This window comes from Corylus avellana, chromosome ca5, assembly GCF_901000735.1.
Source record: "Corylus avellana chromosome ca5, CavTom2PMs-1.0".
NCBI lineage: Eukaryota > Viridiplantae > Streptophyta > Magnoliopsida > Fagales > Betulaceae > Corylus > Corylus avellana.
The window spans coordinates 2,703,814-2,731,365 of NC_081545.1; the positions used below are offsets into that span (position 1 = coordinate 2,703,814).

Genomic DNA, 27,552 nt, shown 5'->3' on the forward strand with positions numbered 1-27,552 from the left:
TTTGGTGTATGTTGTGGGGGTCGACAAAGAAACAAGAGGCGTGAATGCATGCCACTATATTAGTTTCAGCAAGAACAATAATAATCATAATAATAAATATCTTAAAAGCTTGAGAAGGAAGTATTTGTTTATTTCAATTTATTGTTGGGTGGAAAATTGTTTGTGGAAGAAAAAGCTAGGAAATAAAGGGTATGTCCAGTCAGTTCCAGCTATAATGGTCTGGTATTCACCACTATTCATTTCTCCTTTCCTCTTTGGACCACTATGATTTGACCTTAGCCTCTTTCATTTAATAAAAAATATTAAAATAACTAATATTCATTCAAAGCCTCCTAATTATCAGAGAGGCCAATTGCCATAAGGGACATCAAATTCTCTTTGGTGAAAGAACTAATTATTTCTATCTGACTAAAGGATGAAAATAAAAAGGGACATTGGGAGTAACTTTTGGTGAGCAACAAGGGGCTTTTACATTTCATTGGGAAAAATGTATTCAATTTTAGTTAAAAAAAAAAAAAAACTTACTTTTTTTCTATTTTTTTAGTGAATCACCTTTTCAAAACATCATTATATCCCACTCTCTAAAACTTTCTTTATTTTTTCTTTTTAATAATATATATATTACCACGCTCTCTTTCTCTCTCAAGCTTTGCGCCGCAACTATGCACCGTAAACCTCTGCCATGGTCCCACCATGTTTGCCACCGCCGCCCGTTGTTTTCGTCATTCACCTAAGTTGCCGTGTTGCAAAGGAGATAAAAAGATCTCAACAAGGAAAAGAAGGAAGTACCTCCACAAATTTGTTAAATAGTGTAGCATTTTGTAAAATAGCTAAATGTAAGGACGATTTTGTTGACTTTCACATTGAAGATACCCTCTTTTCCATACGAACGTTTTTCATAATTAGATCTTAGTGGGAGATTGTTTGCTTCCTCTCACAATGCATTTCACTATCATCTTCTAGCAATTTATGGATTGCAAATTAATCATTTCACATATATATGCATGGTTAGTGAATGGAGTACTGGAGCTTTGTGAATATATAGAAAAATGGGTTTACGTAGATGGATGGATGGTGGAGGGTGAATTTAATTTAGACAAACCAAAATTAGTCTTTTTAATTGCTTTTTTTTTTCGTGGCAAATTAACCCCTTTAGGTAAGTTGCATGATGATAATTCATATGGTGGCTCCTACCATATCACTCTTGAAGAGTTTGAGTGCATGCACGTCCTGTCCACTCCAAAGGCCGACCACATTGCTCATGGAAGATGAATGCCCACGACGATGTTAAAGGTGGATGGATATGCTTCAACAAGCTTAGAGTTGATGGTTATCATTATTATTATTATTATATTATTATTATTATTGGGTTTTCGGTAGGGCTTCCATAAGATACTAATGATCATAAACTAATATATATGTTTATGTGAATTACAGATATATGGTTCAAACTTAGAACATTTGTTCTGATACTGTGTTAAATCACCTAGAAGCTTAAAGTTAATTGTTTAATTAATATTCCATCAAAAATGAAATCAAGAGAACATAAGAGAAAATTGTGCTTGTTACTTTCATGCATTTACATCAATAAAATGAGGAATGCATTTACATCTTAAACCAATAACACAATAATTAAAATGTTTTGTTGAAAAACAACATGATTAATGTTTTTTTCCCCAAATGTTCATTAGTACTATAGGCCGTCTTTTCCTATGCAGCTCTATTCTGCCATTCTCCCTTTACCCCCATTCTCTTTGGTATTGCGTAGAAAAAACAAAAAATTAAAAGTAAGTATTCGATCCTAATCATGTCATGTGAAAAGAATATATTCAACCCTAAAACCTTTTTGTATTTGATTACCTATATGACTTGTAAACCCGCACGAGAAAACTAATTTGTCATTGATATCATTTTTCATGGCTATAGGCGGGGATGAAACCAAGGGTCCATTTGTTTTGGTGGAAAACATTTTCTAGAAAAAAAATTTCCCCTATTTTTTGATATTTGATAAGAAAAAATTTTGGTCAAACCAAAAATATTATCGATTGACCATGAAAACCTCTTTGAAGCTGCGTAACATGGCTTCCCCTCCTTTTTTTTTCTTCCGAGTATGACCTTCTCGACTTACAATACCCGACCTCCTTCTCGCAACTCATTCTCTACCGCCAATGGAGGTCGCCAACCGCTAGTTGCGTACAAATCAATGGCTGTCACCGACTGTTGTCATTGCTGTCGCTGATTTTTCGTATGAGTAAAGTGCCCAAAAATGTTTTCAGCTAAAATCAAATTCCTACAAAATGATTTAACTGAAAACATTTTCCAAAATAAAACATTTACGTCAAAAAAATGGAGCCTAAATGTCGGCTAGGGGCTACGGCCCTCCTTGGATTTTAAAGTTTTCTTTAAAACTAGTGTTAGCTTCTCATTCATACTAATTTGGCTCCTCCAAATAAGAAATCCTGATTTCATCCCCAACTATAAGTTAAAATTGTGGGAGGTCTAATAAGCCTAAAATGAGTTTGGTTTGGGCATCTCCATAATACTTTCAATCTTGTGCAGGCATCTCCATAATTTATGAGCAAATGTTACATTTCCTTTAGTGCATTGGAGATTTGGTTTCGGCACTACATTTCCTCACATGTAAGTTCAAATCTTTCCTTAGTAAGGCTTAACACGTAAAATATTTAATTGAAATAAGAGGTAAATAACGGAGACAATGTTTGAACTTAGAACATTTGCTCTAATACTATATTAAATCACCACTTATCTTAAAAAAAAAATTTAACTAAAAGAAATGAGTTAAATTTATCCATTTAATTAATTTTTCTAACATATATAGTAATCCCTAATTCTTGACTAGCTAGCTATAGTTAAATGGTACAAAATCATTCATTAATTCCACATGTTAATAGGAATATTTCATCCAAAGTTGAGCTAATTTTGGTATATATATTTGACCACCCAAGTGAAATTCTTGAGATGAACAGGATTTATTGCTTAGATGAGCTAATTTTTTGTATTAGACCCTCCCAAGTGAAATGCATCACATGATATTTTACAGAAATTAGTCGTTCCTCCACGTTGGTAAAAAATTTTAGGCATCGATCGAGAAAATTCGACTGACTTGTGTACGTGCATGGCGGCTAGTGAAAGAGTCAACTTACAAAGATTGAAAAAATCATGGCCTCAAGTGATTAGATTTCTTTCTAATCATCAAGATATGGTTGTAATTTATTTGACCACACCCATCTTTTTCATCAAGAACGAAAAAAATTCTACTGATGTTGCCTGGAAACTTCATATATATTTGTTATAATTAAAAAACTTATTCTTTTATGTCGGAAAAATTATACTTAGTACTTAAGTTTTTATGTAATTTTAATTTAGTCTTTAGGTTTTTCATTAAGTTTAAATAGGTCCCTCCATCAATATATTATCTAATTAATTAACATTATATTACGTTAGACCAATCAATTAATGTCACATGACTCTTTTTTGACACATCATATGCCAACTAATATACCCTAAATAACAATTGAGATAAGACCATTTTTTGCCCATAAAAGATCTAGGTGGCAAGAAGCCATAGGCCTATCAATGGGTAGAGTCACAGCAACTACGGATGAGGCCTATGACCTCTTGCCACCTAAGACTTTTATGGGCAAAAAATAGTATTTTTATTGCACTACAACATTTCTCATAACAATTAGAACAATTAAGGTACTAATATACCCTTCACCCCATGACTTGAGAAGTGAGAGTTATGTGGCATTAATTGATTGGTCTAATGTGAGATATTGTTAATTGATTGGACAAGAGGTTGATGAAGGAGCTTATTTGAAATTAGAGAAAAATTTAAAGACCTAATTGTCAAAATTAAAAACATTAAGGACTAAATTAAATTTGCATTAAAACCTAACACCTAAATTAAATTTTTCCTTGTTTTATTCTCCATTTCCTTCTCTCTCTTTTTTCTAGCTTGTTTTTTCCTCTAAGCTTATGCCATGTTAATTGGCATGTTTAAAATAAGTAATGATCTTTTAAACGATTCAAATATTAAAAATCCACATTAGCCGGTGCCTAATTAGACTAGGTAGGTAAATTAGTTTAGTCATTTGATCATATTTTCCCTTTTTCCAAAAAAAAAAAAAGAAAAAAAAAAAGTTGAATTCTTTGATAATTATTAGTTGAATAATTCTCCTTTTGATGTGAAAGATGTCATTTTTTCTTTTCTTTTCTTTTCTTTTTCGTGGGAAAATGTTGAGGATTTCACTAGATTATTATGAAGGAATAATGTGTGTAAGCAACTTGCATATGGGTAGCTCTGATTTCATTATCATATTCATTACCAACTTGTTAAATTATGTGGCTCTTATCTGCCTTATCTTCAGGTGTACTTCAATGACTGTTTTTCTAATTAAGGCTTTTATATTTTTAGGGAAATACTAGATGTTCTTTTAGTATTTTCCTGAATGTAGCTTTTAAAATCACCAATAGATTAAAATTCAATAATGATAATCTCAAATTCAACGATAATTTTAAAAGCCACATCACAGTTAGGAGGATACCAAGAGAACACTAGAAGAACACCTAGCGTTTCTCATATTTTTATATTAAAAAATAAATAAAAATTTGAATTGAAGTTACACATTTTTCTTCCTTGTCTACGAAACTTTGTTCAATAGAACTGAATTTTCATTATGTTGCATTTGTTTTAACATAAAATAATCTTAAAAAATAAAGTTTCCGGTCCAAAACCCTATGCGGTTGAGGAGATGGCAAGTAAGAGGCGGAGCGGGGTGGCATTAGGGAGAACGGGCAATTGGGTTCCCATGAAAGAGAAGTAGATAAGCTTTACCTTACGGCAACAAATTTATTGTTGACTCGAACGTTATTTTTTATTGACCAGTATTTCTCACCTGCACCATACGATGAAAAAATTAAAAAAAAAAAAGAGATAGTAACCTATAAAAATAAAATGCATTTAGGTTGATGTGACACTATACACAATATTGATTATTGGGTATAAGGAGGATGTGGTTGAGACTTGAGATGCTGACAACCATAGACGTTTGCGTTTGTCATTACAAGGTATTATATGACATCTTTAATATTGTCACATGGTTATCACAAATTAGCACATGTAATTGAAGTTTTTCATTTTTATTAAGAGGAAAAATATGAAATATAGTGGAAGACTTTGAATGGGAAAAATCAAAAAGGGGAGAGTTTTCTCGGTGGAGAAATAAAAACTGATTTGTTTTTCATGTCCCCCCCCCAAAAAAAAAAAACTCCATGACATTGACATATTATTATTACCCAACCTAACCTATTGTACCACATGCCGACATCATATGTGCCAACATCTCAAATTCCGATCAGAATTCTCTTTATTTTGGTGTACACGGTATGATATTATTTAAAAAATTTAAGAATAATTTTACTTTAAATTACTAAATTACCACGTGATTTGACAAGTCTTTTAAACTTATAATCCTCTTAAACGTTAAAAGTAGGACATTGACGTTTATAGCCCCGACTTTGTTATAAAATTTCAAATTTACCCTTAATTTCAAATTAAAAAAATAAATAAATAATAAAATCATGGATACTTTAGTCTTTTTAGGTATTTTCGTTAGAAGTTAATGGCTAAATCTGACAGATGAGTTCAAAATGACTGTAATTGAAAGTTCAGAATTTAAATTGAGAGGTTTTGAAGTTGGGGATCTTGTCAAATTACGTGGTAATTTAGTGTTATAAAGTGAAGTTACCCCAAAATTTTAAATTATATATATACACGCAATTAAATCTGTAAGATGAATCTTAACCGTGTAAGTTGAATGTCATTACAAATGAGCTTCGATCACAGCCATATAAGGGTCTGTTTGAGATTATGTTTGAGAAGTTTAAAAGTGTTTTTAACACTTAAAAAGTTCGTTTGAAGAAAAAAAGTACTCGTTTGGTAAAAAAAATTAAAAACGCTTTTAAGGGTCTAAAAAACTTAAAAATGAAGCTTTTGCGAAAAAAATCTTTTTAACTTAAAAACTCTATTTTTCAAACACAATTTCAAACTAACTCTAAGTGGTCAAAATAAACGTTCAACATTGATCATCTCATATTTATTTCGCATGACTAATTAAGGATTCCCTTCCGTACGTAATCCGAACATATGACTTACACCCAGTCGCCTACGTAAGAGAAACTTCTATTGGAGGAAATGTTAATGCTAAGACGTACAACAGTCTCATGGATGAGCTTCGAGGAAATCGAGTTAAGTTGACAACAAAGGTATTACTTCTTTGAAACGCTAAAAACTAATTTAAAAGTTGGTTGAAACTGTTACGTCAGTTATTTTTAATAATTATCTGATAATGTTTGTGATTGTTTTAATCAACTTTTTAATTTCTGATTCAAAAGGTGATTGACATTATCATATTAGCATTATGAAATAATTATAAAATAAAAATATAATTTATATATTTACTCATAGCATGTTTACGATTGTGTTTGAAAGGAAAAAGAAAAACGTTTTTTCGACGAAAGCTTTATTTTTAAGTTTTTGTCAAAGTGCCTTTTTGGCATTTTTTTAACCCTTAAAAATGTTTTTAATTTTTTTTACTAAATGGGTACTTTCTTCTTCAACTAAACTTTTTGAATATTAAACGCATTTATAAACTCTTCAAACGCACAATCAAACGGGCTCTTGAATTAGAACACAAAAGCCTTTGTGTTCTAGTCTACTCTTTTGAAGATAGTCTTTGGTCTTCGATGATGTGAGTCATCTTCAAAGAAAGTATTAGACAAACGTGTTAAGGACTTTGAATTTCCAAATTTTAATTTCCTCAACAAAAAGTTATTTGTTTTCTGTGCAATATCCTCGACTCACCTCAAAATTTATGAGGAATTGATCACATGTTAATTTATGTGGTGGGTGGGACATTTCTTTGGAATTTAGGCAGCTAATTTGGTTAGTCCTGTAGCAAAAAAAAAATAGTTTATAAAAAGTATAGGATTATTTTAGTTGTATTTAAACCTAAGTTAAAAAATAGTCAAGATATTATTATATTAAAATTATATGAGTCCTTTGACCATGACTTTTTGATATTGACGTATATCCGTAGAGGGCCTGCTTTGAATTCTTCATTGTGATTGTAGTAAATCACGGGACAAATTTAGGTTCCACATGGGGGACCAAAATTCTTCAAGTGGAGGGTTATGTGATGAATGTTCTTTCTGCATATTCTATTTGGGAAGTATCATGGAAACTACTTCTTAGTGCATCCCACGTTGGATTCGCATTCAAATGAATAACCGTGAAAGCCAATCAATGGATTAATCTACGAGTACACGCCAAGTTTGTATCGGATAAGGATTCTTTTTATTTCATAGTTAATGAAAAACGCTATGTTGACTCCAAAAACTTGTTTATCACAATTTATGCGGAATTATTATTATGAAGCAATAAACAATTTAATCACCCAAAATATATAAAGCAATAAAGAGACAGACACAGATATTTTGGTTACGAAGAGGAAACCTTTTAGAAACCAATCTAAAAGTAAAACCTCTCCGGGGCAGCCAAACCCAGGAAATCACTATCAAAAGATTATCCAGAGATTACAGACACTAGGAACACTTACAACCCTTTGCAAGACCTTGGCTCTGTAAGATCGACAAGCCTACAACTCGTCTCCGCGCTCACAATCTTCTTCAACGTGATTCTCCTTTACCGGACCCTTCCGATAGACTTCTCAACCGTAGATTTATCAAAGGAATAATTAAAATTCTAAGAGATTCACTTTAACGCTCACCACATATGATCTCTCTTAGCACAGCCTCCGACGAACTCTCTGGGGGTGAAAAATTCGTGCCTCTCTCTTCTATAATGATGTATATATACCCCCGACAAAACCCTAGACCTAACCCACTTAAAAACACGTTTTTGGGCCTAAAACTTACGGGGGGTCCGGACCTGTTAATGGGCGGTCCGGACACGGCTTCGCGGAGCAACATTTTAGTTTCTGGAAATGAGGTCCGGACCCGGGGAATTGCGGTCCGGACCCGGCCTGTCCAGTCTTCATCAACAGCTCCGATCGATCGGCGTTTGTGGTCCGATTGAGCTGAAATTTTGCAGGAACGTTCATAACACATGAATCTACATTATGAACAGTGGAGATTGGATTCTGAGCATTATATATCAGTGTTTGAGCCGTGAACAGTAACATCTACATTTTGGAACTGAATTAAGCCAACACAAGAACTAACAGTTAAGATTGTATTTTGTTGTGTTGAACGGCATACAAGATGCAACGTCATTTAATCCATCATGTTACATTATGTACACCGTTTAATATAACAAAATACAATTTTAACCATAAAATTACTCATCCTCATTTCAAATAAAGTAAAAAAGATCCAATTTCGTTCGGTTCTAAGTGTAGTAATTGTTGCAAACATTCGGCTAAATTGCTAGGTCTCCATCTTATGCATCAAATTGGAATGAATCTTTAGGAAGGTAACCCGAAAAGGTTAGCAAGATTAACTCAATATTCAAGTCACATGCTGCACTTAACCCTAAACCAAAGAATCAAACGTTTTGATTTGTGAATCTTTTGGTTAGAAGTTATAGGGACTTTTTATGTGAACCAAGTTTTGTTGTGTAATTTCTTTAATACCAACTGTTATTCATTCAACTTTTCCTAGTTTTTTTTTTTTTTTTTTTGGGTAAGAAATGTTACAAAACTCTATGCTTTTCATTGTTTTCCTTAGGACCGGCTTTTCCGCTAGGCGTGTTAGGTGGCCGCCTAAGACTCGTAGCGGTATTGATAGTATTGGTAAAAAAAAAAAAAATGATTAATCTAAAACAACGTCAAATTTGAGAAAAACGATTAAGGTCCAATATAATATAGAAATAAAATAAATAGAGAAAAATACACATCTCTCTACAAACTATCGCTTTATTGTGAATGCCTCAATCTCCAAACTACCAATTGTGTTCGTGTCCCTCTTAAACTAGCAAAAGAACGCCATTGTCCCCCTTAATACAAAAATACACTTCGTAAAAAATAAAAAAAATAAAAAATAAAAGAGAGAAACACCCAGGAGTGGTAGCCGGACAACCCTCAACTGTTTTTTGGGTGTTGGCGAGCCACCCCCACATTCAATTCGCATTTAAAGGAATAATAGTGAACACCAAACAATGGATTAATTTGTGAGTACACACCGTGTTCAATTTGGATAAGGATTCTCTCTATTTGATAGTTAAGGTTATATTTTGTTGCATCTAACTGCGTACCCCCAACGTTCAATGTGCATTCAACAAAATAATAGTGAACACCAAACAATGGATTAATCTATGAGTACATATCGTGTTCAATTTGGATAAGGATTCCATCTATTTGATGGTTAAAATTTTATTTTGTTGCATCTAATAGCGTATATGATCCCACGTCTTTTAAATGATATGACAAAATATACTTCATGTTGCATCATGTACACTGTTATATATAACAAAATAAAATTTAATCATATAATAACTCATCTCTATTTCAAATGAAATGGAGACGATCCTATTTTCTCGGTCTCCATCTTACACATCAAATTTGGAATGAATCTTTAGGGTTAGAAAGAACTGAATAGTCAAATGTTGTTGTTGCACTTAACCTAAACCAAAGAATCGGGCTATGTTTGGTGAACCACTCTCCACTTCCTCTTAAAAAAAAGTCAATTTTATTGTTTCACATTACCAACAACTTTTTTTTACCTTTCTCTTACAAAAAATTTAGAACTCGTTTCTACTTTATATCACATTAATCAATTCCTCAATTGTTTTGATTTTTGTGAACCAAGTTTTTGTTGTTTAATTTCCCGAATACCAACTGATATTCACCTTTTTTTCCTTTTTTTATTTTATTTTATTTTTTTTGTTGGTAAGAAATGTTATAAAACTATTTACTTTTCTTTGTTTTCCTTAGGGCTGGCTCTTCTACTAGGCTCGTTAGGTGTTCACCTAAGACTCATAAATAGTAATAGCATTGATAGTATTGGGAAAAACAAAAACAAAAAAAATATATATATATAATCTAAAAAAATGGCATTATAGAAATTAAAATAAATATTATTCAATCAATATTTAAATATAAGAAAATATCTCACTTTAATTTATCATTTTAGACCTCAAAATTTATCGAGGTCAGGTGCTCGGCTATATATATATATATATATATAGGGACGAAGCCATAAAATTTTATGGGAAGGGGCCAACCAAATTTTTTTTTTTTTTTTTTTCTTCAGTTCTTTAGAATTTTTTTATTAAAAAAAAAAAATTATTTTGATTGTTTTTTATGAAATAAAGATTACCGTAAGGGCCAAAAAAAGTGAGCATTTAAAAGTAAGGGCCAAAAAATGGACATTTGAAAGTAAGGATCAAAAATAAAAAAACTTAATGGGTATGGCCCAAAAAAACTAAGAATAGGGCCAAAAGTTTTTATTGGATATGGCTAAAAAATCTAAAAATAGGGCAAAATTTTTTTTAGAGCGGCTCAAATGACTAAACTTAAAACTTTATTTTTAATTTTTTTATTTATTTATTTTTTTTACTTATAATTTTTTTCCCCTTATTTTGGGGGGGACCATAGCCTACCCTGGTCCCCTCTCTCTCTCTATATATATATATATATATATATATATATTTTCTATTCAAAGTGGGGGAAGGGAAAAGGGAAAGGTGCTCGGCTATATAGTCATTAGCAATCAGGGACATATTTTTTGGGTGCTCAGTAAAAACTGAGGGCAAAGATTCAACCCAACAACTAGCCCACGATCTCTGAAGTAGACATTAATGTTTAGTTGAAAATGATTCTGGATCAAGCCCAAGTGCTATAACGGGCCCATGGCCCCCTCCACAAATAAAAATTGGTTTTTTTTTTTTTGTTAAGCCTTTGAAGTTGTTAAAAAAAATATTTTATGTCTTTCTTTTTTTCACTTTGGTTCCTCAAAAAAAAAAAAATTACAATACAATCAGCTCCCTTCAAGTTAAACTCTCAGTTTTGTCCCTACTTTAAGGATAGGTGTCAATTTAATATGTTTTAACTTTTTGAGAAAAAATTTCAACCCAATTTAAAAGAAACTTTTGTCCTTTCACAAATCTTTTATCAAGGCCCTAATCCCATGGGTTCATATCTTTACATCCTTCACTATTTTGACCTTAATGAGCTGAAGAATTTAAGTAAATCTTTGTCATAGTCAGAGAACCTACCTAATCTACCTTGAATTTCCCAAAGCTTCTTTTGCTTAAGCATATTCTTGATGAACTCAAATATCACATATAAACTTACAAAAAAATTATATATACAAAGTTTTATAGACTACAGTTTATGCATTTTGTGTAACATGTTTTTTTGAGGAAAATGCTTCATTTCTTTGGTTCTTTTCCTATCCTTCTATTTTTTAGAATTATCATTGGATTTATTGGGCTACATGGTTCCTACACAGGTCTCACATATCAAATGATAATTTTAAAAAATGGAAGAATGAAAAAAGAATGAAGGAGAAATGTATAGGACATCTTTTTTTTCAACCCAAGTATGAGATAGGCTTATAGCTATTGAGCTCCTCGTAAACTTGTTGGGACATTGAGCTGATGATCTAAAGGGAGAGCCAAATCCAATGAGTAGCATTTTATTCTTTATAATGTTCCTTTTAAAAAAAATAAAAATTAAAAGGGTAAGCCGAGGAGACCAATTGTGGCTATCATACCTGAGCGTGACCATAGTAGCACTTATCCGCTGAGAGCCACACAAAAGAGCCTAGACGATGAAAATCGTAGGTGCTCCCTCAAGTCCGACTGAGACATAACCTGTCTCAGCAGGGCATCAATGAGAATCTAAGGTGGCTTATATTAGTCAGGCGTATGTGGAGATTTTCCATTGCGGAGATTCAAACTCACGCCTTAGCACATGCCCTAACCACTTGAGAACTTCCTTGGGCCATTGAACTACCACCCTTGATGGTCTTTATAATGTTCTTGATTTCTGCTTAACATTGCATTTGGTCTCAGAGTTTTCCTGTCCAAATGAGCGATTTTAAACAAAATTGTAAAAAAATATTCTTTTGTTTGAAAAAATTGTTAATTGAAACACAATTTCGCATAATAGGTAAAGGGATTTTTTTTTTTAAAAAAAAAAATATATATATATATATATATATATAAGGTACTAATTTATACCATTGGATTTATCAGGATTTTAAAAACCGCGTTTTCATTAATTGCATTTTGAATTCGCCTTTCTTTTTAATTTTCAAATGACTCATCAAACCCACATTATTAGAAGAAGAAAAAATCAAACTGATATTAAATACTTGGGCTTCTGTGTATTCATTAGTCAATTTTGGATCATAACGTGGACAATGATTAATTCTTGACTAAATTTAAGCAGGAGCGTAAATAATGCGGACGGACAATGATTGATTAATTCTCTCCACAAAATTGAGGGATATTGGAGAATACATACACCATATGATTTTAATGGTACCAAGTAGTAGATCGGACGGTTGGGAGGAAAAACATTGAAATGAGATCTCAAAAGATATCAAGGATCTCGAGGATCGAACGGTTGCAAAGAGGACAAGACCCTCGGTTCACCCACATCTCTCTCGAGCAAACCCTACAAAACGTGTGCCCGCAGGGAATGAAAGCCGCACCTTTACTCCTCTCCATGCACACGCAGCACACCCAATCTCCGTCCACTTCCTTGTCCCTCCTCCTTTTCTTCCTCCAATCAACGCCGTCCGTTTCTTCAATCAATCTCATCAAAGACTTAACTTCCGTGGTGGGTCCCACATTCTCGTCCCGTGAATTGCGCTCCGCCGCTAATGCCATTGCTAGGTTCATAACCGCCGGTGCTGGACCATGATTCACGGTGGTGACTACTTCCACTTGTTCCATGTGTTGTTGGTCTTCTTGTTCTTGGAGAGCCTCCATGATGGTCAAAGTCGAAGAAGTGGGTCTCCACGTGGCACCACAGCAGCCCATCCCCTTGAATCCTAGCCGTTGTTTTAGACTGGTCCACCTTCTCCTGTGATTCCCACCCTCCATTCCCCTTTTCCCAGAAAACCCACTTGTGTCTTGCTCTTTTGAGTTCTTTCCCTCTCTAGTCTCTGCAGATTCTCCCAACTTTGATGATTCTTAATGAAATGAAAATACCCAAATAAAACTCACAAAAGTTTGAGTTTTGAAAAATAATGCAAAGTGTTCTTTTAAATTGGGTCGGAATAAAAAGTTTTTGTCATTCATTCTATTAAACTGACATATATATTTTACGGGGCTTTCAACCCTTTTCTTACATTTTTTATTCGAATCGATAGCAATCTTAACAATAAAATTGTCAATAATCATTATCCCATAAACAAATGTTGCTGGAAAAAAAATTATACATGAGTGAAGGAATCTCTCATTCTCTCTCATTGTGAATTAGAAACAAGAAGGAAGACAAAAAATGAAAAAATCATCAAGCTCTATAAGAAAAGAAGTTGCAGAAGATAAATAAAGATTGAGGTGGAGCAAGATCAGAGCACTTACTTGAATTGTTATGGCATTCTTCAAGGCCTAGGCAACACAGCAGTTGCCATGAGCTAGCGTGTGCCTGTAGGGGAGTGTTGCTCTATGGTTGATGAAACCAAATGGAAGGAAGAGGGTCTTGTTTTATATGGAATAATACCCAAATTGAAAGGGACCCGCAAGCATGATGGTCTTGATTATGACACAAGACAGACATTGGTTTGACCTAGAAACCTTGTTTATGATGTTTTGTAAAACACATAAAACTTGGGTATGGGTGGATCAGGATCGTCCGTTTAGGCTTCAAATGATCAATCATGACATTGCCTTGTCATGATCAATCATGGGTTGCCATGCAGCCTGAAAAGAGGAGCTAAAAAATGATTACTTTCCATTGTATGTCCATTTGTCCATTATGGTTTGATTATGATCGGATAACTAAAAATTCGTTAATAGGCTTCCATCCAATTGATCTCAATTGGGGAGGATCCAAATGCATGTGTAGCCAAGAAGTGAACCATATATATTATTATAAATGTTCATAAGTATTTACAAACTGTATCCTCATGATTGAGTTTGATAAACGGAATTCAGGTTGGGTTTAGTTCTGGTAGAAATTGAATTCGTTAGAATTGAGACATGTGTGATGTGTCTCTTACCAGGATACAAAGAATACGTGTCTAATCCCAACACGTCTAACTTAAACTAGAATTTGGCCCAAGTAAGCTACAAGAGGATGCTTTTGGGTCCTTATAGTTGAGTTTAATACAATGGATTTAGCCTAGGTTCAGTTTTAGTTGAAATTAGACTTGATGGAATTGAGACACGTGTTCCATAATAAGACAGATAAATGTCTAATCCCAATTTGTCCGGTTTTAATTGGAGTTAGGCCCAAGCTAAATTCAATAACAACTTATTGATCAACCATCATGTAAGCTATAAGAGATGCTTTTGTGTCCTTATAATAGAGTTTGATATAATGGATTTGGCATAGGTTCAATTTTAATTGAAATTGGACTCGTTGAAAGTGAGACAAGTGCTCCATAACAAGACACAAAGAATACCCATGTAATCCCAACATGTCAAATTCAAACTAAAATCGAAACCGAGCCAAATTCAATAGAAGGTGATTGATCAAACCATCATGTAAGATGCTTTTGTGCACATGGTGCCTTAATGCATAATCACTTAGGTGCACATGCCATGCCACTCAAAGGCTTTGTAGCCACTGCCATGGAAGTTCACTTTTATGGCACTCAGTTAGGGCCAAACTATCAGCATTTCTAACAGAGAGATTGTTCATGGAACAAAAAAGATAATAGCGATGCACCAACCAATGTGACCATCATATATTATTACAATAAGCTTTATATTCGCCTACACATATCGTGTTTACTGCTACGTCAGGAGTTACCCCATATATTGCTTAACAGAATACAGATAGCAGCTTCCTTTCCGTCTTTTTTTTTATAATTTTTTTCATACCTTTGCCCAATTAGCCTCTGATTGTCATCCATTGTTAGCATTTGGTGAGAGTGAAATGGAATTCAGCTAGAAGTATGGAAATTTTTGGTGTTTATGAAAATTGTCAAAAGTATAAAATCGAGGCACCCTTTGGAAGCAAAAAGGCTACAGCTCGACCTTCTCGTTAAAGTAGTAACGTTATGTTAAATTTCTATTCACCTGCAATAATGCTCTTTGCTGTCAAGCATGGATTATGGAGGCAAAAGCCATAAATCCCGGCTCCATGGCCCAGTTTTTGAGAAAAAATACTATTTCTGTGGTGATCACTGTCGATTAGTGGATATATCGTTTTGACATCTATCAGATTTTACAGATTTGCAACTAATAATTACTGATGTAAACCAAATTGTACTTTTGAGTCCATGAAGAAAATGAGAGGAGCCGAAGGTCGATCGATTCCTATTCGACCAAGAAGACTTCACAAGAGGGTTGGTCGAAAGGTTGGTCATTCTCCGTTCGATTGAGTGTTGCATCATATAATAATCCGAGACATTCGGTGGATGGGGCTTAATCGCAAGGTTCCATTAGAAGAAGATTTTAACTTGTTCGAAGGTGTTTGGGTAGAGTTGGTGTATTTCACTTTTTTATGGTAGGGTTTCAACTCGCTCAAAGGTTAAGTTTTCTATTATTTTGCCTCAATTTAATGATTTCATTCTTCGTTTTAAGAATAGTTGTGAGTTTTGTGTTTGGTAATTCTGCTACCCACTGCACCACGCTGCATCACTAACTCAATTTATTAAATTGACAATTATTCCTATAGCCCGTGATTCCCATATGTATTTTTAATAATGCATGAGAAAATTAAATGCTCTACAATCATATGTCAATTCAATAGACCAAAAGAAAAACCATCCAAAATTAAGGGGAAGGAAAAAAAAAATTCTAATACCACTAAAGAATACACCAAAAGAGCTGGTCCATGAGCATGATCTCTTGGAAGCCTTTTTCAAATTAAATTATGGCCGCCCAAGCAATAGTATAGACATTAACCTCATAATACAAGGGCTCTCCGCAAATAACATAGCAAAAGTAGTATTTTAAACCCTAATCTGTTGTTTTGGTCCCGGACGCTAGTCCGGTCATGAATCGACCAACTAAGATGGCTCGAGTAATGGTTACACTCAAATTTTCAAAAATGAGTCCCCCCAATAAATTAAATATACACTCGGGATGTATATACAAGTCATACATACATTCAAGTGAACTCTTGCTTTTAGTCCTTGATCAATTCACAGCAATGGTGCCAACTTGACTCACCTTATTATAAACCAGAGTCATCTCTGAATGCAAAAATGTCTATTGGTTGATGGGAGCATTTGAGTCTTCAATTTTATTGTAAAGAAAGGACATCCTCCAGCAACCTACATACAGATAAATTGATGTTACAGATATGCTTGGTATCAATGTTGCAGGTAGTTGAAGATAAAATCTACAGTTAAAAGAAGTACTAACAACGTTGAGAGAGATAGGCAAGGATTGTTAAATTTTCGTTGAGATAGGCAAGGATTGTTAAATTTTCGTTTTCAGTCATTTGTTTTCTGTTCTCAAAACAAAAACATTAACAAATAACCAAAACACAAAACATTCGTCAAAACACGAAAAAAAAAAAAAAAAAAAAAAAAAAATTATATATCATAACACTTTTTTAAACTAAAAACAAAAAATATCTCCCAAAACACATTAACAAACATGTCTTACAGATCCATAACTAGCGATGTTACTATGTTGAACAACAATTGATCGTTGTTAGCTGCTCCTACATAAAAAATTCTGAAAAAAACTACTGTTTACTATAAATGTAAGTTGATGTGAATCACCACTAATAATCAAAACGCATCATATAGAAACTATACACAAGGACAAGGAGGAAAAATCTTACAGTACATCAAAACTTCCAGAAATCAGCCATGGCCAATTTGGCCAGTGCCTGTATGGTGTAAAACTGACAAAAAAAAAAAAAGTGTTAGTAGTTAACAGCCTATCCAATATACAAATCAAAAGATGCTATTGCAAGATATTTGAGGCTTAAACTTCATCATAGTAAATCAGATCAATACACTGAATTCCCACCTATGCACACAGGAATTCAGTAAAATTAAGCATACAACAGGAACCTTATTCAAAGCTCTTGCATATGCAGATTGCCTTCCTGGCAATAGAAAGTGCAGGGATCAAATAAACATTTTAAACGCTAAACAGTTATAACCAGAAAATTACTTACATCTTTATGTATACCTGAAAAAGCTACCTGCCTCACTAAGTGAATATAAATTTGCCAAAAGAAACCTGAAGGGCAAGTGACAGAATTGTTAATTATACAATGAAATGAAAGGGGCATCATGGTTGGTTAAGAATTCACAAACAACTATTTAGACATTTGACATACTCCAATTCTCTATTTATAGCCTGCTTCTAGCATCAAATGACGATAGCTACGTCCACGTATTATTCGCTGCCACAGATACTGGAGTAAGTTTTGGAAACTCATTTGCATCCGCTGCTGGACAAGCCTGCAACCGAATATCAGCATAAGTAAACATTTAACAATGCCATGATCATTTTCAAGTACTTTCACTAACAATAAAATCTCTTACCATCTCACAAGACACCTCTGAATCCCTCTAGATATGGGCCGAATAAAGGATGGATCCCGCTGTGCATACAGCAAACCGACCTAGGGAGAAAAAAAATGGAAAGTACACAGAAATTATACAAGAGAAAACACCCATCAAATCAAGAACAAGAAAAAAGAGAACAAAAATATGCATAGCTAGAGACAAGGAGTAGGCGGTAGCAGAAATCCACTCAAATAAGACTAAGAAAACAAGCCCTTAGATCCAAGCTTGTTCTCTCTTGATCATCAAAGCTTCAAGCATTCCTTTCTCTCTAAATGCACCACAATAAAAACGAAGAAATTGGATTCCAAACAATAATGATGCCATTCCAGCTGACTCTCCTATTCCAATACGCCAAAAGATCCACCACCCGTTTAGACATAACCCACTCTACCCCAAACATCTGAAAAACCATATTCTACTACTTTCTAGCGATATCACAATGAAGAAGAAGATGATCCGGAGTTTCCTCACTTTTTTTGCACATACAACAACAAAGTGGGAATTTTCCCAAGGGAAGCTGTCCAAGTAAAGAAAGCCAACCTTAAAGGAGTGTTAGTCTTCCAAATGCTCTTCCAAGGGAAAGGGGGGTCAATGTTAGGAAGAAGAACCTTGTAGAAAGATTTAACATCAAAAGATCTTTTTGAGGGTCATTGAAAATGAAAACGGCTCTTCTGTTCAGAAATGAAATGTTCCAAATGGTCCTAGAAATTCTTGCTCCATCCAACATAATCTATCATTACCCTGCTGACCCACTCTAGTGGAATACAAAACATTGAAGAAAGAGGAAACGAAGTCCACCTCCCAATCATCTACCAACTTGGTGAAGTTAATATCCCAATGATCCATATCACTGCTAATACTCCTAAGGTCAGCCACCATTGCATCCCTATTCCTTGCAAGACAAAATAACTCTGGAAAAGAATCCTTCAAAAGGACATTCTCCATACCATATATCAGGCCAGCACCAGGTACGAGAGCTACCACCCACATCTACACTAGTAAAATTATAGAAAACATCCCACCCTCTCCTAATGTGTTTCCAAAGGCTCACCCCATAAGCTCCAATGACCTCCTTAGTACACCATCCCCCCAAAAGGGAAAATACATGGAGGCTGGATTTTATTATATCCTAATCTATCTTCAGGTTAATGTAACTACCATTTTGTATATGGAAAATACAGGGAATCAATGTTTGCCAAATGCATCTATCTGGAAAAGGCTCAGATACAAAATGGTAGTGACATTAACCTGAAGATAGATTAGGATATAATGAAATCCAGCCTCTTGAATATTTGGAAAGAAAAATGTAAATTTTCGTCTACTCTAATAATAATGGATTTTTTCAGTACTTCTAATATATATATATATAGTATAATTTTTTTATGAATATATTTTGGTATAAGTTTTGGCAACATGAGTAAAAGGAGTGGAGAATCTATAGATCATTTTCTCCTTAATTTTGAAGTGGCAGCAGAATTATGCTATGCAATTTTGACCCTCTTTGGAGTAAAATGGGTTATGCATGAAAGGGTAATAGAGCTGTTAGATTGTTGGCAAGGTTAGGAGGGAAGTCATTCAGTTCTAGTTCTTTGGAGGATAGCTCCATTGTGCTTAATGTAGAGCATATGACGAGAGTAGAATGCAAGATATTTTGAAGATTGTGAAGAGTCAACGGAAGACCTTAAGAGTTCTTGGACAAATCACTTTTTTACTTGGACAAGGGCGTATAATATTTAAACTTTTTTGAATTTGTGGCTTATTGTTCTTCTTTTAGTATTTGATGGGATTTCTCTTTGTTTACATCCTGTGTACTAGGATTGTGCCCCCTGCACTTTTCAATGATATGAATTATTTATTAAAAAAAAAAAGTTTTGGCAAATGTTTTCTTGGGAAAAAGAATTCAAAAATTCATCAAAACAACCAATGAGCTTTTGCTCAAATGGTACTTCCTCCCTTCGTAGCAAGGTGAAGGGTGAGGTCATGGGTTCATGTTCCCACCGGGTGCATGTAACTTACCAATAAAATAATTATAAAAAATAAAAAAAATAAAAAAACAAACAAACAAACAAAACTAAGTATAATCAGTAACATGAGAACGTCAATGAAGAAAAAAAAAAAAAAAAAAAAAAAAAGAGAGAGAGAGAGCAAAAATTCAACTGAACGTTCGTAATTTGGACTAATATAGATTTACATAAGAAAATTTGAAAATTACGCCCAAAGATTCACAAATTCAGGACCAGGTAAAAAGTGCAAAAATCAGTTAAATCCATGAAATCACAAACAAGTCAACAATGAGAAAAGTACCTCCACCATTGCAACAGCAGAAGGATCTTCAAAAATCTCAAGACTACAGTCAGCTAGATAATTAATCTGCATAAAAATAAATAAATAAATAAAAAGAAAGATCACAAATTAAACTTAATGCATCCTCCAACTGTTAGTTAAGGAAATTGATTATTTCTAATGATAATACTGAAGATAGTAATATTAATACCTAAAAACTGTATCATATATAAACATACAATGTGAACATGCACTTAAATTTTCTAATTACATGATGTAGACAGTAAGGCAACAGAAGAGGTCTCAAATTTTCAAACCTGAATGGTCTCAGTGGTTTTTTCCCTCTTTCATTTCCTTTTTCTTACGTTCAGCAAAGTGATAAACAAGTAGAAACTCAATATATGACGCAAATACAAGTATCATATCAAACTCATATGAGTAGAAAATCAAGTAGCAATTAGATGAAGTTTTAATTGTTATGTTGAAAAAAATAATGAAGCCACGGCATAGCCACAAGATAGTACGTACGATCACATTATGCAGTGAAAATTTCAGTTAGTTATGATCAGAATAACTAGTTTCGCTAAGAAGAAGATAGAGCCTAAAGAAACCAAATAGATGACATATAAAGGATAAATTTACCCCAAACTCTGTATTGACTAGACACTGAACAAAATCCATCAGTTGAAGCTTTGCCCACTCGATGCACAGGTTGGGGTCATTAGTTTTTGGAGGATGTCTCCAAGGTGCACCAAACCGTAATTTATCTTTTGAAATCTTTCCACATCGCGCATCAACAGCAAACTTTTGCAAGAGTCCCAATGCTTTATCCATAGCAGGGTTCACAACATTAATCTGAAATAATGTAAAAAGAACACCAAATTAGGCTTCTTAGTGCACATACAACAGAAAATGAAGCAGGTGATAAACGTTAACAGGAAAATGAGAAAATGAATGCAGAAATCATAAATAACATACATGCAATTTCCTACAATAACAGCTAATTAAGAACACAAATCTGCAGACTGCAGCACTCAATTTTATAAAAGAAAAATTCAATCTAAATAGCATCGCATAGATATTCATGCTATAGGGTGGGTCATATAAATGAAAATGAGAGACAACACAAAGTTAGAGAGCTTGAATCTTAGACCCAAAAGTCTAAGCAATCTTGATTTTTCTTATTGTGTTCTGCATAGGAAGCTTTAACCCTTCCATCATCCCATCATCACAATGTAAGCCCACTCTATATCCACCTATGAAATTAAGAGATGAGAGGGCATTTAAGAAGCAAAAACTTTTGAAGAGACAAATCAGCGAAACTCATAACGTCAGGTATTGAGTTTTATTCATTTAGCATGTTAAATAACTGGCCTAGATGCTTTTCCTTTGTGCTAATGAGTTAAATAGTTAGTCTAGATGTACTCCAAATTTCATCAAAGCTAACAAATCTTAGAAAAAGACAATATCAGGGTCCCTATGGAACCGAGATGCAAACTTACTTGCAAATATGCTAAATATGCATCTATGATGTCCTCAAAAGTACTACCCTCCTCGCCCATCACCCTACAGTTGAACATAAACAGGGTTAATTAATCAACGGTGCATAGCCTCAGCTGAAAATGACGACCTTCAAAGTTTGAATATGGGACTGCAAATATGGTAACTACAATGTATCTCCCACTCTACCATGTCACTGTACAGCTCAAATTCAATGATAATCAATGATTTTCATTATGTTTATATAGGGATAACCTCACCATATATCTAGACTCAAAATCTAGTTCTTGAAGCAAGATCTGACTTATCAATGTGCTAGATGATAACATGGCAAACCAAGGAACAATGATTCTTACTTCTGATAATAGTTACTTTGTTTAAGAGCATAAAGCTCAAATAGATGTCGAGGGTTCGGCCCAAGCACCTCAGTAATCACCGTCCACTGCAATTTTAATAAAAATTAGTTCTCTTTTTTCTAAAAAATTGTTTTTCTTTCAACAATAAAAACAATTTACTTGCCTCTGAATGACTGAAATAGTCAGTAACCATATGCATTTTAGCCTCTTGAAGAGCCCATCCAAACATCTGCAGATCAAACAAAACTGAAATGAGTGATATAAATTAAGGAATTATGACAGCACATATATATTTCATCAGAGGTAAGAATCCATTGAGTATATCCCACACAGACAGATTGATTGTCAAAAACCGAAGTGAAGGACACATAAACAAAGACAAACGCAGATGACATACACATTATTAAGTGTAGGTGTGTATTGGAGTTGAGGAGTCCCAAAACTGAGAAGGCATCAAAATAATTCTGCTTCCGGTACTATAGAATACAATCATGAACTATTTCCGGTTGGCTGTGTTAAATGCGGAATACTAAGCGCAATTTCATAAGCTAGAGCTTGAACTAGAAAACTCATTTCCATTTGGGAAGTTTTGAAAAATAAAAAGTGATAAAAGTAAGAAACGGTGGAGAAAAGTACATATGGAAACAATAGAGATGCAAAGAATTTCAGCAGTTCTTCTTCCATACTTGCTTCAGAGATGAGAATCCACTCACAGAGACAGACAGACAGACAGATTTTGAAGAGGAAGAGGTTAGAAAGGTCGTGTTTAAGATGAATAGTAACAAGGCACCGGGCCCCGATGGGTATTCTATGGCGTTCTTCCAAGCTTGTTGGGATGTGGTGAGGGAGGACATTATGAGGGTCTTCAATGCTTTCCATGCTGGCGGGATGTTTGTTAAGAGCCTCAACGCCTCGTTCATTTCGCTTATTCCAAAGACTCCCGGTGCCATCAATCTTAAAGATTTCCGCCCGATTAGCCTTGTGGGAGGTATGTACAAAATTATTGCCAAGGTTTTAGCAAATAGATTGAAGGTTGTGTTGGACAAGATTATCTCCAAGTCGCAAAATGCTTTCATCAAAGGTCGGCAGATTCTAGATCCCATCTTGATTGCTAATGAATGCCTTGGTAGTAGGATGAGATCTGGGGAGCCAGGGGTCATTTGCAAAATGGATTTGGAAAAAGCTTACGATCATGTGAATTGGGGCTTCTTGTTGTACTTGCTAAGGAGGTGTGGTTTTGGAAGGGTTTGGTGTTCCTGGATTCATCATTGCATTTCCTCGGTGCGATTCTCGATTCTGGTAAATGGGTCTCCTAAAGGTTTTTTTAGTAGTTCCAGGGGTTTGAGACAAGGGGATCCTCTCTCTCCTTTGCTGTTTGTGTTTGTGATGGAGGTCCTAAGTAGGATGATTTCGGCGGCGGTTCATAGGGGGTTGTTAGAAGGCTTCAAAATTGGCAACACTACAGTCTCCCATCTTCTTTTTGCCGACGACACCTTGATTTTCTGCAATGCTAGGCCTGCCCAGTTACGCTACTTGCGGAGTTTGTTCTTGTTGTTTGAGGCTGTTTCCGGGTTGAAGGTTAATTTGGCTAAATCGATGCTTATCCCGGTGGGGAATGTGGAGCAAGAGGCTTCGTTAGCCGGCATTTTAGGGTGTGAGGCAGCTACTTTGCCAGTGAAGTACCTTGGTCTCCCGTTGGGAGGCTCTTGTAGGTCCAAGCATATTTGGGATGGAGTGATCAAGAAGATTGAATACCGGTTGGCCAGCTGGAAAAGGGTGTATTTGTCGAAAGGGGGTAGGGTCACCCTTATTAAGAGCACTCTTGCTAACATGCCCACTTATTACTTGTCTCTTTTCCCTATTCCGGTGAGTGTTGCTAAGCGCATTGAGAAGCTTCAACGCAATTTTCTTTGGGGAGGGATAGGCGAAGAGTTCAAATACCACTTGGTGAAGTGGTCACAGGTTTGCACTCCGATCAAGGAGGGAGGGTTGGGGATCAGGAATTTATTGGTCTTCAACCGCGCTCTTTTAGGGAAATGGTTGTGGCGTTATGGGTCGGAAAGAGATGCTTGGTGGAGAGTTGTGATAGATGCGAAGTTTGGAAGTTTATGGGGAGGATGGTGTTCAGTTGAGCCTGGAGGCATGCTTGGGGTAGGGTTATGGAAGAATATTAGGAAAGGGTGGGAAACTTTCAAAGGCTTTACGAGATTTGTAGTGGGGGATGGGTCTAGGATTAGCTTTTGGCATGATTGGTGGTGTGGAGATTCAGCTCTCAAGATAGCTTTCCCGATCCTTTATAGTATTGCTTGTGCAAAGGAGGCCTCAGTTGCGGATAACGTGGAGATGCTAAGTGGATCCAACCAGTGGAACGTGAGTTTTTTGAGGGCGGCTCATGATTGGGAGGTGGAGGCCTTTGCCTCTTTTTTCCAGGTGTTACATTCTACAGGAGTGAGAAGAGGGTCGGAAGATAGATTATGGTGGAACCCTTCCAAAAGAGGTACTTTCAAGGTCAAGTCTCTCTTTCTATCCTTGGCATGCTCGGAAGGGAGGAGGTTCCCCTGGAAGAGTGTGTGGAGGACACAGGCTCCTCCAAGGGCAGCTTTTTTTGCGTGGTCGGCGGCTTGGGGGAAAATTCTGACCTTAGATAACCTCAGAAAGAGAAATGTGATTGTGGTAAACAGATGTTGGATGTGTAAGAAGAGTGAGGAGACGGTGGATCATCTTTTTATTCATTGTGAGGTGGCGTCTGCTTTGTGGAGTGCCTTTTTTGGCCGTTTTGGGTTATCATGGGTGATGCCTGGTCGGGTTTTCGAGTTGCTAGCATGTTGGTGGTCTGCAGGAAGGGAGGGGAGTGCTGCAGTCTGGAAGATGGTGCCTACTTGCTTTTTTTGGTGTTTATGGAGAGAGAGAAATAATAGGTGCTTCGAGGACGTGGAGAGGTCTTTCGAGGACTTTTTATCCTATTGTTTTCATACTCTGTATCTTTGGACTGTAGCGTTTGTTTTTCCGGTTTCGATTAGCTATAATGATTTCCTTGTACGTTTTTCCCTTTCTAGTTAGGTGATCTTCCTTGTATACTTCCAGTGTACTTCGGGGCGCCTACGCTTTTAATAAAGTCAACTACTTACTTATCAAAAAAAAAAGAGACAGACAGACAGACAAATAGAGAGAAAGAGTTAAGTAGTGTTAGTTTGAGTACCTCGCGAGAGATGAATATATCTGGAAATCCAAAATCCATGTAAGCTCGGTATGAATAGTAGCTGAGGCATATCGTTAAGGATTAGAATTCCAAAAAGGATGTAAAAATCTTAAAAACAATAATAGTGCGTATTGTTAAAACTTTAGATAACGTTTAAAAAAAAAGGAAGGAAATAAGCAAGAACATGGATGAACCTAAAGATGAACTATTTATTTCTTAAATCATTCTTAAGGTGCAGAAGCATTAACGCATAGGCAGAATGCTTATTAAGTTGTATGATGTAAAGAGTAAGTAAAAAATAACATAGCTGAATAGAAATGGAGCTAACCTATCCGATGTAACAAGGATGACAGGCAGGCACCGCTCATTTGCACCCAAAGCAATTATTCTCCATATCAAACTGTCATGATACATTGACGCACAGACTGATGAATCATCATTTAGAATAGCATTGCGTAGGACATCGATATTGTTAATGACCAGCTTTGGCTGCCCAATATGACACATAAACATCTATCAATTAGAGCTTCACAAAAGCAGCAGCCACTTTTCAAAACCACACAAATATAATTTCTTTCACTCCAACTATACCTGACAAGCATGAACAGATTAAAGAATACCACAAAACACCTTGGAGACCAAACTTAGCTTACGGATTTACTACCCAGCCTAGAATTAGCAAACACGGTATGGTAGGAGTGAAAAATCTTAGGAAACACAGTATTAGTGAAGGTTTTCTATTCGATAAATTATTTGGGGGCACATGCTTCTAAATGTAGCTAAAATTTCAGTCATTCACCTGAAAATGATCAATTTCAGCAGCTTGTGACAACAACTCCAGCAACAAACACGGCCAATCGGTACATGAATGCGCTAATGACCTCGAAAACCCGCCCGTCCTATTCAAATGAGCAATAGCATTACCCCTCCACCCTTGTTGAACATTAATCACCTCCTTCGCCAATCTCAGTGCCAGAATCGCCTCCCTGAAATACGAAGCTTCCTCCACCGACAAACTCTTCCATTTCTCACCCAAACCCAAAACCCCATCAATCTCTTTGGCATTACATCGAGCAGATAGTGCGAAAACCGCCCGATCCCACAACACCGTGCCTGAGGCTTTATCCAAGACCGCATTTTTCAAACCACTGCTGCCCTGAATCACGCGGCGAAGCGCCGTGTTGAGGCCATGCCATTTGTTGAGGGTGGTGAATATCTGGTGGGAGCCAATGGTGCCGAGCTTGACACCCTTTTCGGCCATTGATTCGAGGGTGCGTTCGAGCTGGGTCCGGCAGTTTGTCAAAGTGGGTGGTGGGCAAATGGACCAAGAAGCCCAAGGAAACGACTGATTGAATTGTGGGTGATGGTTTTTGATCGATTCCGCAAAATCTATATAGCCGGTGACGTGAGGACCTTTATTCCACTCGCCCAGTAGACCTGAAAAAAAAAAAAAAAAGCAAACCATTGAAGAGAGTGAAACAAAAATTTCAGAGAAAGAGATTGAAAAGATTTGGATTTACGTTCGAGGATGAGGGTGGTTTTGCCGGCGCCACGAGGGCCGTGGAGGATGAGAGGCTGAGGGACGCGGTGGTGCTGGGCGTGGTTGTTCAGCACGGTTTCCAGGAGTGGCCTTGGGATTATTCTCCATGCTTTGTTCACCATTTTCTCTGGGTTTTTGCGGATTCCCTCCTTCCTTTGTGTTCTCTCGACCCTCTGGGCTCTGTGTGCGTTAGAGGTATAAGGAGGGTTTTAGCTTGCTGGCACGGATGACGGACCAACGGTGCTTTTGCTCAAACAGGCTCGTTCTGTCCATTAGCCGCTTGCCAAGTGCTAACGTTACAACTATAAGTCACATTTTTATTTTTATTTTTATTTTTTTTCTTACAGCTATTTTACAATATTGATCTATTAGTTTCAATTATTTTTGAATTTTTTTTAATAAGAATTAGTTGGTTAGAATTTTCATATTAATCATGTAAAATAAAAATATAATTTTTAACATTACTCTTTGTTGATGACAGTTTTCTGATAAGTGACTTTGCACGGGATCCGAGGAGTCGTTGATCTGCAAAAGAAGGAAATTTAGAATAAGAGCTGCCGAATGTGCCGGCAAGGATAGCTTCAATGCTAAGTCAGTATTTGATTTGAGAGATGGAAAGCAAGTAAGCAACAAGAGCTTGAGAGATTTGGAGCTTCTCTTTTATAGTTGGTTAGAATTTTCATATTATTCATGTAAAATAAAAATATAATTTTTAACATTACTCTTTGTTGATGACAGTTTTATAATAAGTGACTTTGCATGAGATCCGAGGAGTCATTGATCTGCAAAAGAAGAAAATTTAGAATAAGAGCTACCGAGTGTGCTAGCGAGGATAGCTCTAATGCTAAGTCAGTATTTGATTTGAGAGATTTGGAGCTTCTCTTTTATAGTTGGTTAGAATTTTCATATTATTCATGTAAAATAAAAATATAATTTTTAACATTACTCTTTGTTGATGATAGTTTTATAATAAG

At 35.5% G+C, this 27,552-nt stretch overlaps 2 protein-coding genes across 10 annotated transcripts; both read right to left on the reverse strand.

The window, feature by feature from the left end:
• Positions 1–12,469: 12,469 nt before the first annotated feature.
• Positions 12,470–13,661, reverse strand: LOC132182604 (uncharacterized). 7 transcript variants are annotated; one of them, XM_059595896.1, is made up of 3 exons: positions 13,580–13,661; positions 13,345–13,416; positions 12,470–13,158 (listed from the first exon to the last, which is right to left on the reverse strand). In XM_059595896.1, exon 3 carries the CDS (start codon positions 13,094–13,096, stop codon positions 12,581–12,583), a length of 516 nt encoding a protein of 171 aa, XP_059451879.1. In that variant the 5' UTR covers positions 13,097–13,158; positions 13,345–13,416; positions 13,580–13,661; the 3' UTR covers positions 12,470–12,580. The 7 variants fall into 7 exon arrangements, with proteins under 7 accessions (XP_059451879.1, XP_059451881.1, XP_059451880.1 ...); XM_059595898.1 differs by having other exon boundaries at positions 13,345–13,369; positions 13,580–13,655; XM_059595897.1 differs by having other exon boundaries at positions 12,470–13,185; positions 13,345–13,369; positions 13,580–13,655.
• Positions 13,662–16,013: 2,352 nt separating this feature from the next.
• Positions 16,014–26,835, reverse strand: LOC132181204 (uncharacterized). 3 transcript variants are annotated; one of them, XM_059594319.1, is made up of 14 exons: positions 26,559–26,835; positions 25,838–26,475; positions 25,367–25,527; positions 25,039–25,099; positions 22,003–22,068; positions 21,840–21,925; positions 21,486–21,549; positions 20,626–20,838; positions 20,005–20,070; positions 17,677–17,756; positions 17,469–17,592; positions 17,318–17,368; positions 16,962–17,024; positions 16,014–16,443 (listed from the first exon to the last, which is right to left on the reverse strand). In XM_059594319.1, the coding sequence occupies exons 1-11, from the start codon at positions 26,698–26,700 to the stop codon at positions 17,478–17,480; spliced, it is 1,692 nt and encodes a 563-aa protein (XP_059450302.1). In that variant the 5' UTR covers positions 26,701–26,835; the 3' UTR covers positions 16,014–16,443; positions 16,962–17,024; positions 17,318–17,368; positions 17,469–17,477. The 3 variants fall into 3 exon arrangements, with proteins under 3 accessions (XP_059450302.1, XP_059450301.1, XP_059450303.1); XM_059594318.1 differs by having other exon boundaries at positions 17,304–17,368; XM_059594320.1 differs by lacking the exons at positions 16,014–16,443; positions 16,962–17,024 and adding an exon at positions 17,031–17,231.
• Between the last annotated feature and the right edge of the window lie 717 nt (positions 26,836–27,552).

Excerpts from the sequence above, each read along its gene's own strand:
- LOC132182604 (XM_059595896.1), bottom strand. The coding sequence starts at position 13,096 with ATGGAGGGTGGGAATCACAGGAGAAGGTGGACCAGTCTAAAACAACGG.
- LOC132181204 (XM_059594319.1), bottom strand. The coding sequence starts at position 26,700 with ATGGTGAACAAAGCATGGAGAATAATCCCAAGGCCACTCCTGGAAACC. Across the intron at positions 25,100-25,366 it reads ATCCTTGTTACATCGGATAG|CTACTATTCATACCGAGCTT; the intron begins GTTAGCTCCATT and ends GATATGCCTCAG. Across the intron at positions 17,757-20,004 it reads CTGCTGTTGCAATGGTGGAG|GTCGGTTTGCTGTATGCACA; the intron begins GTACTTTTCTCA and ends TTTTCTCCCTAG.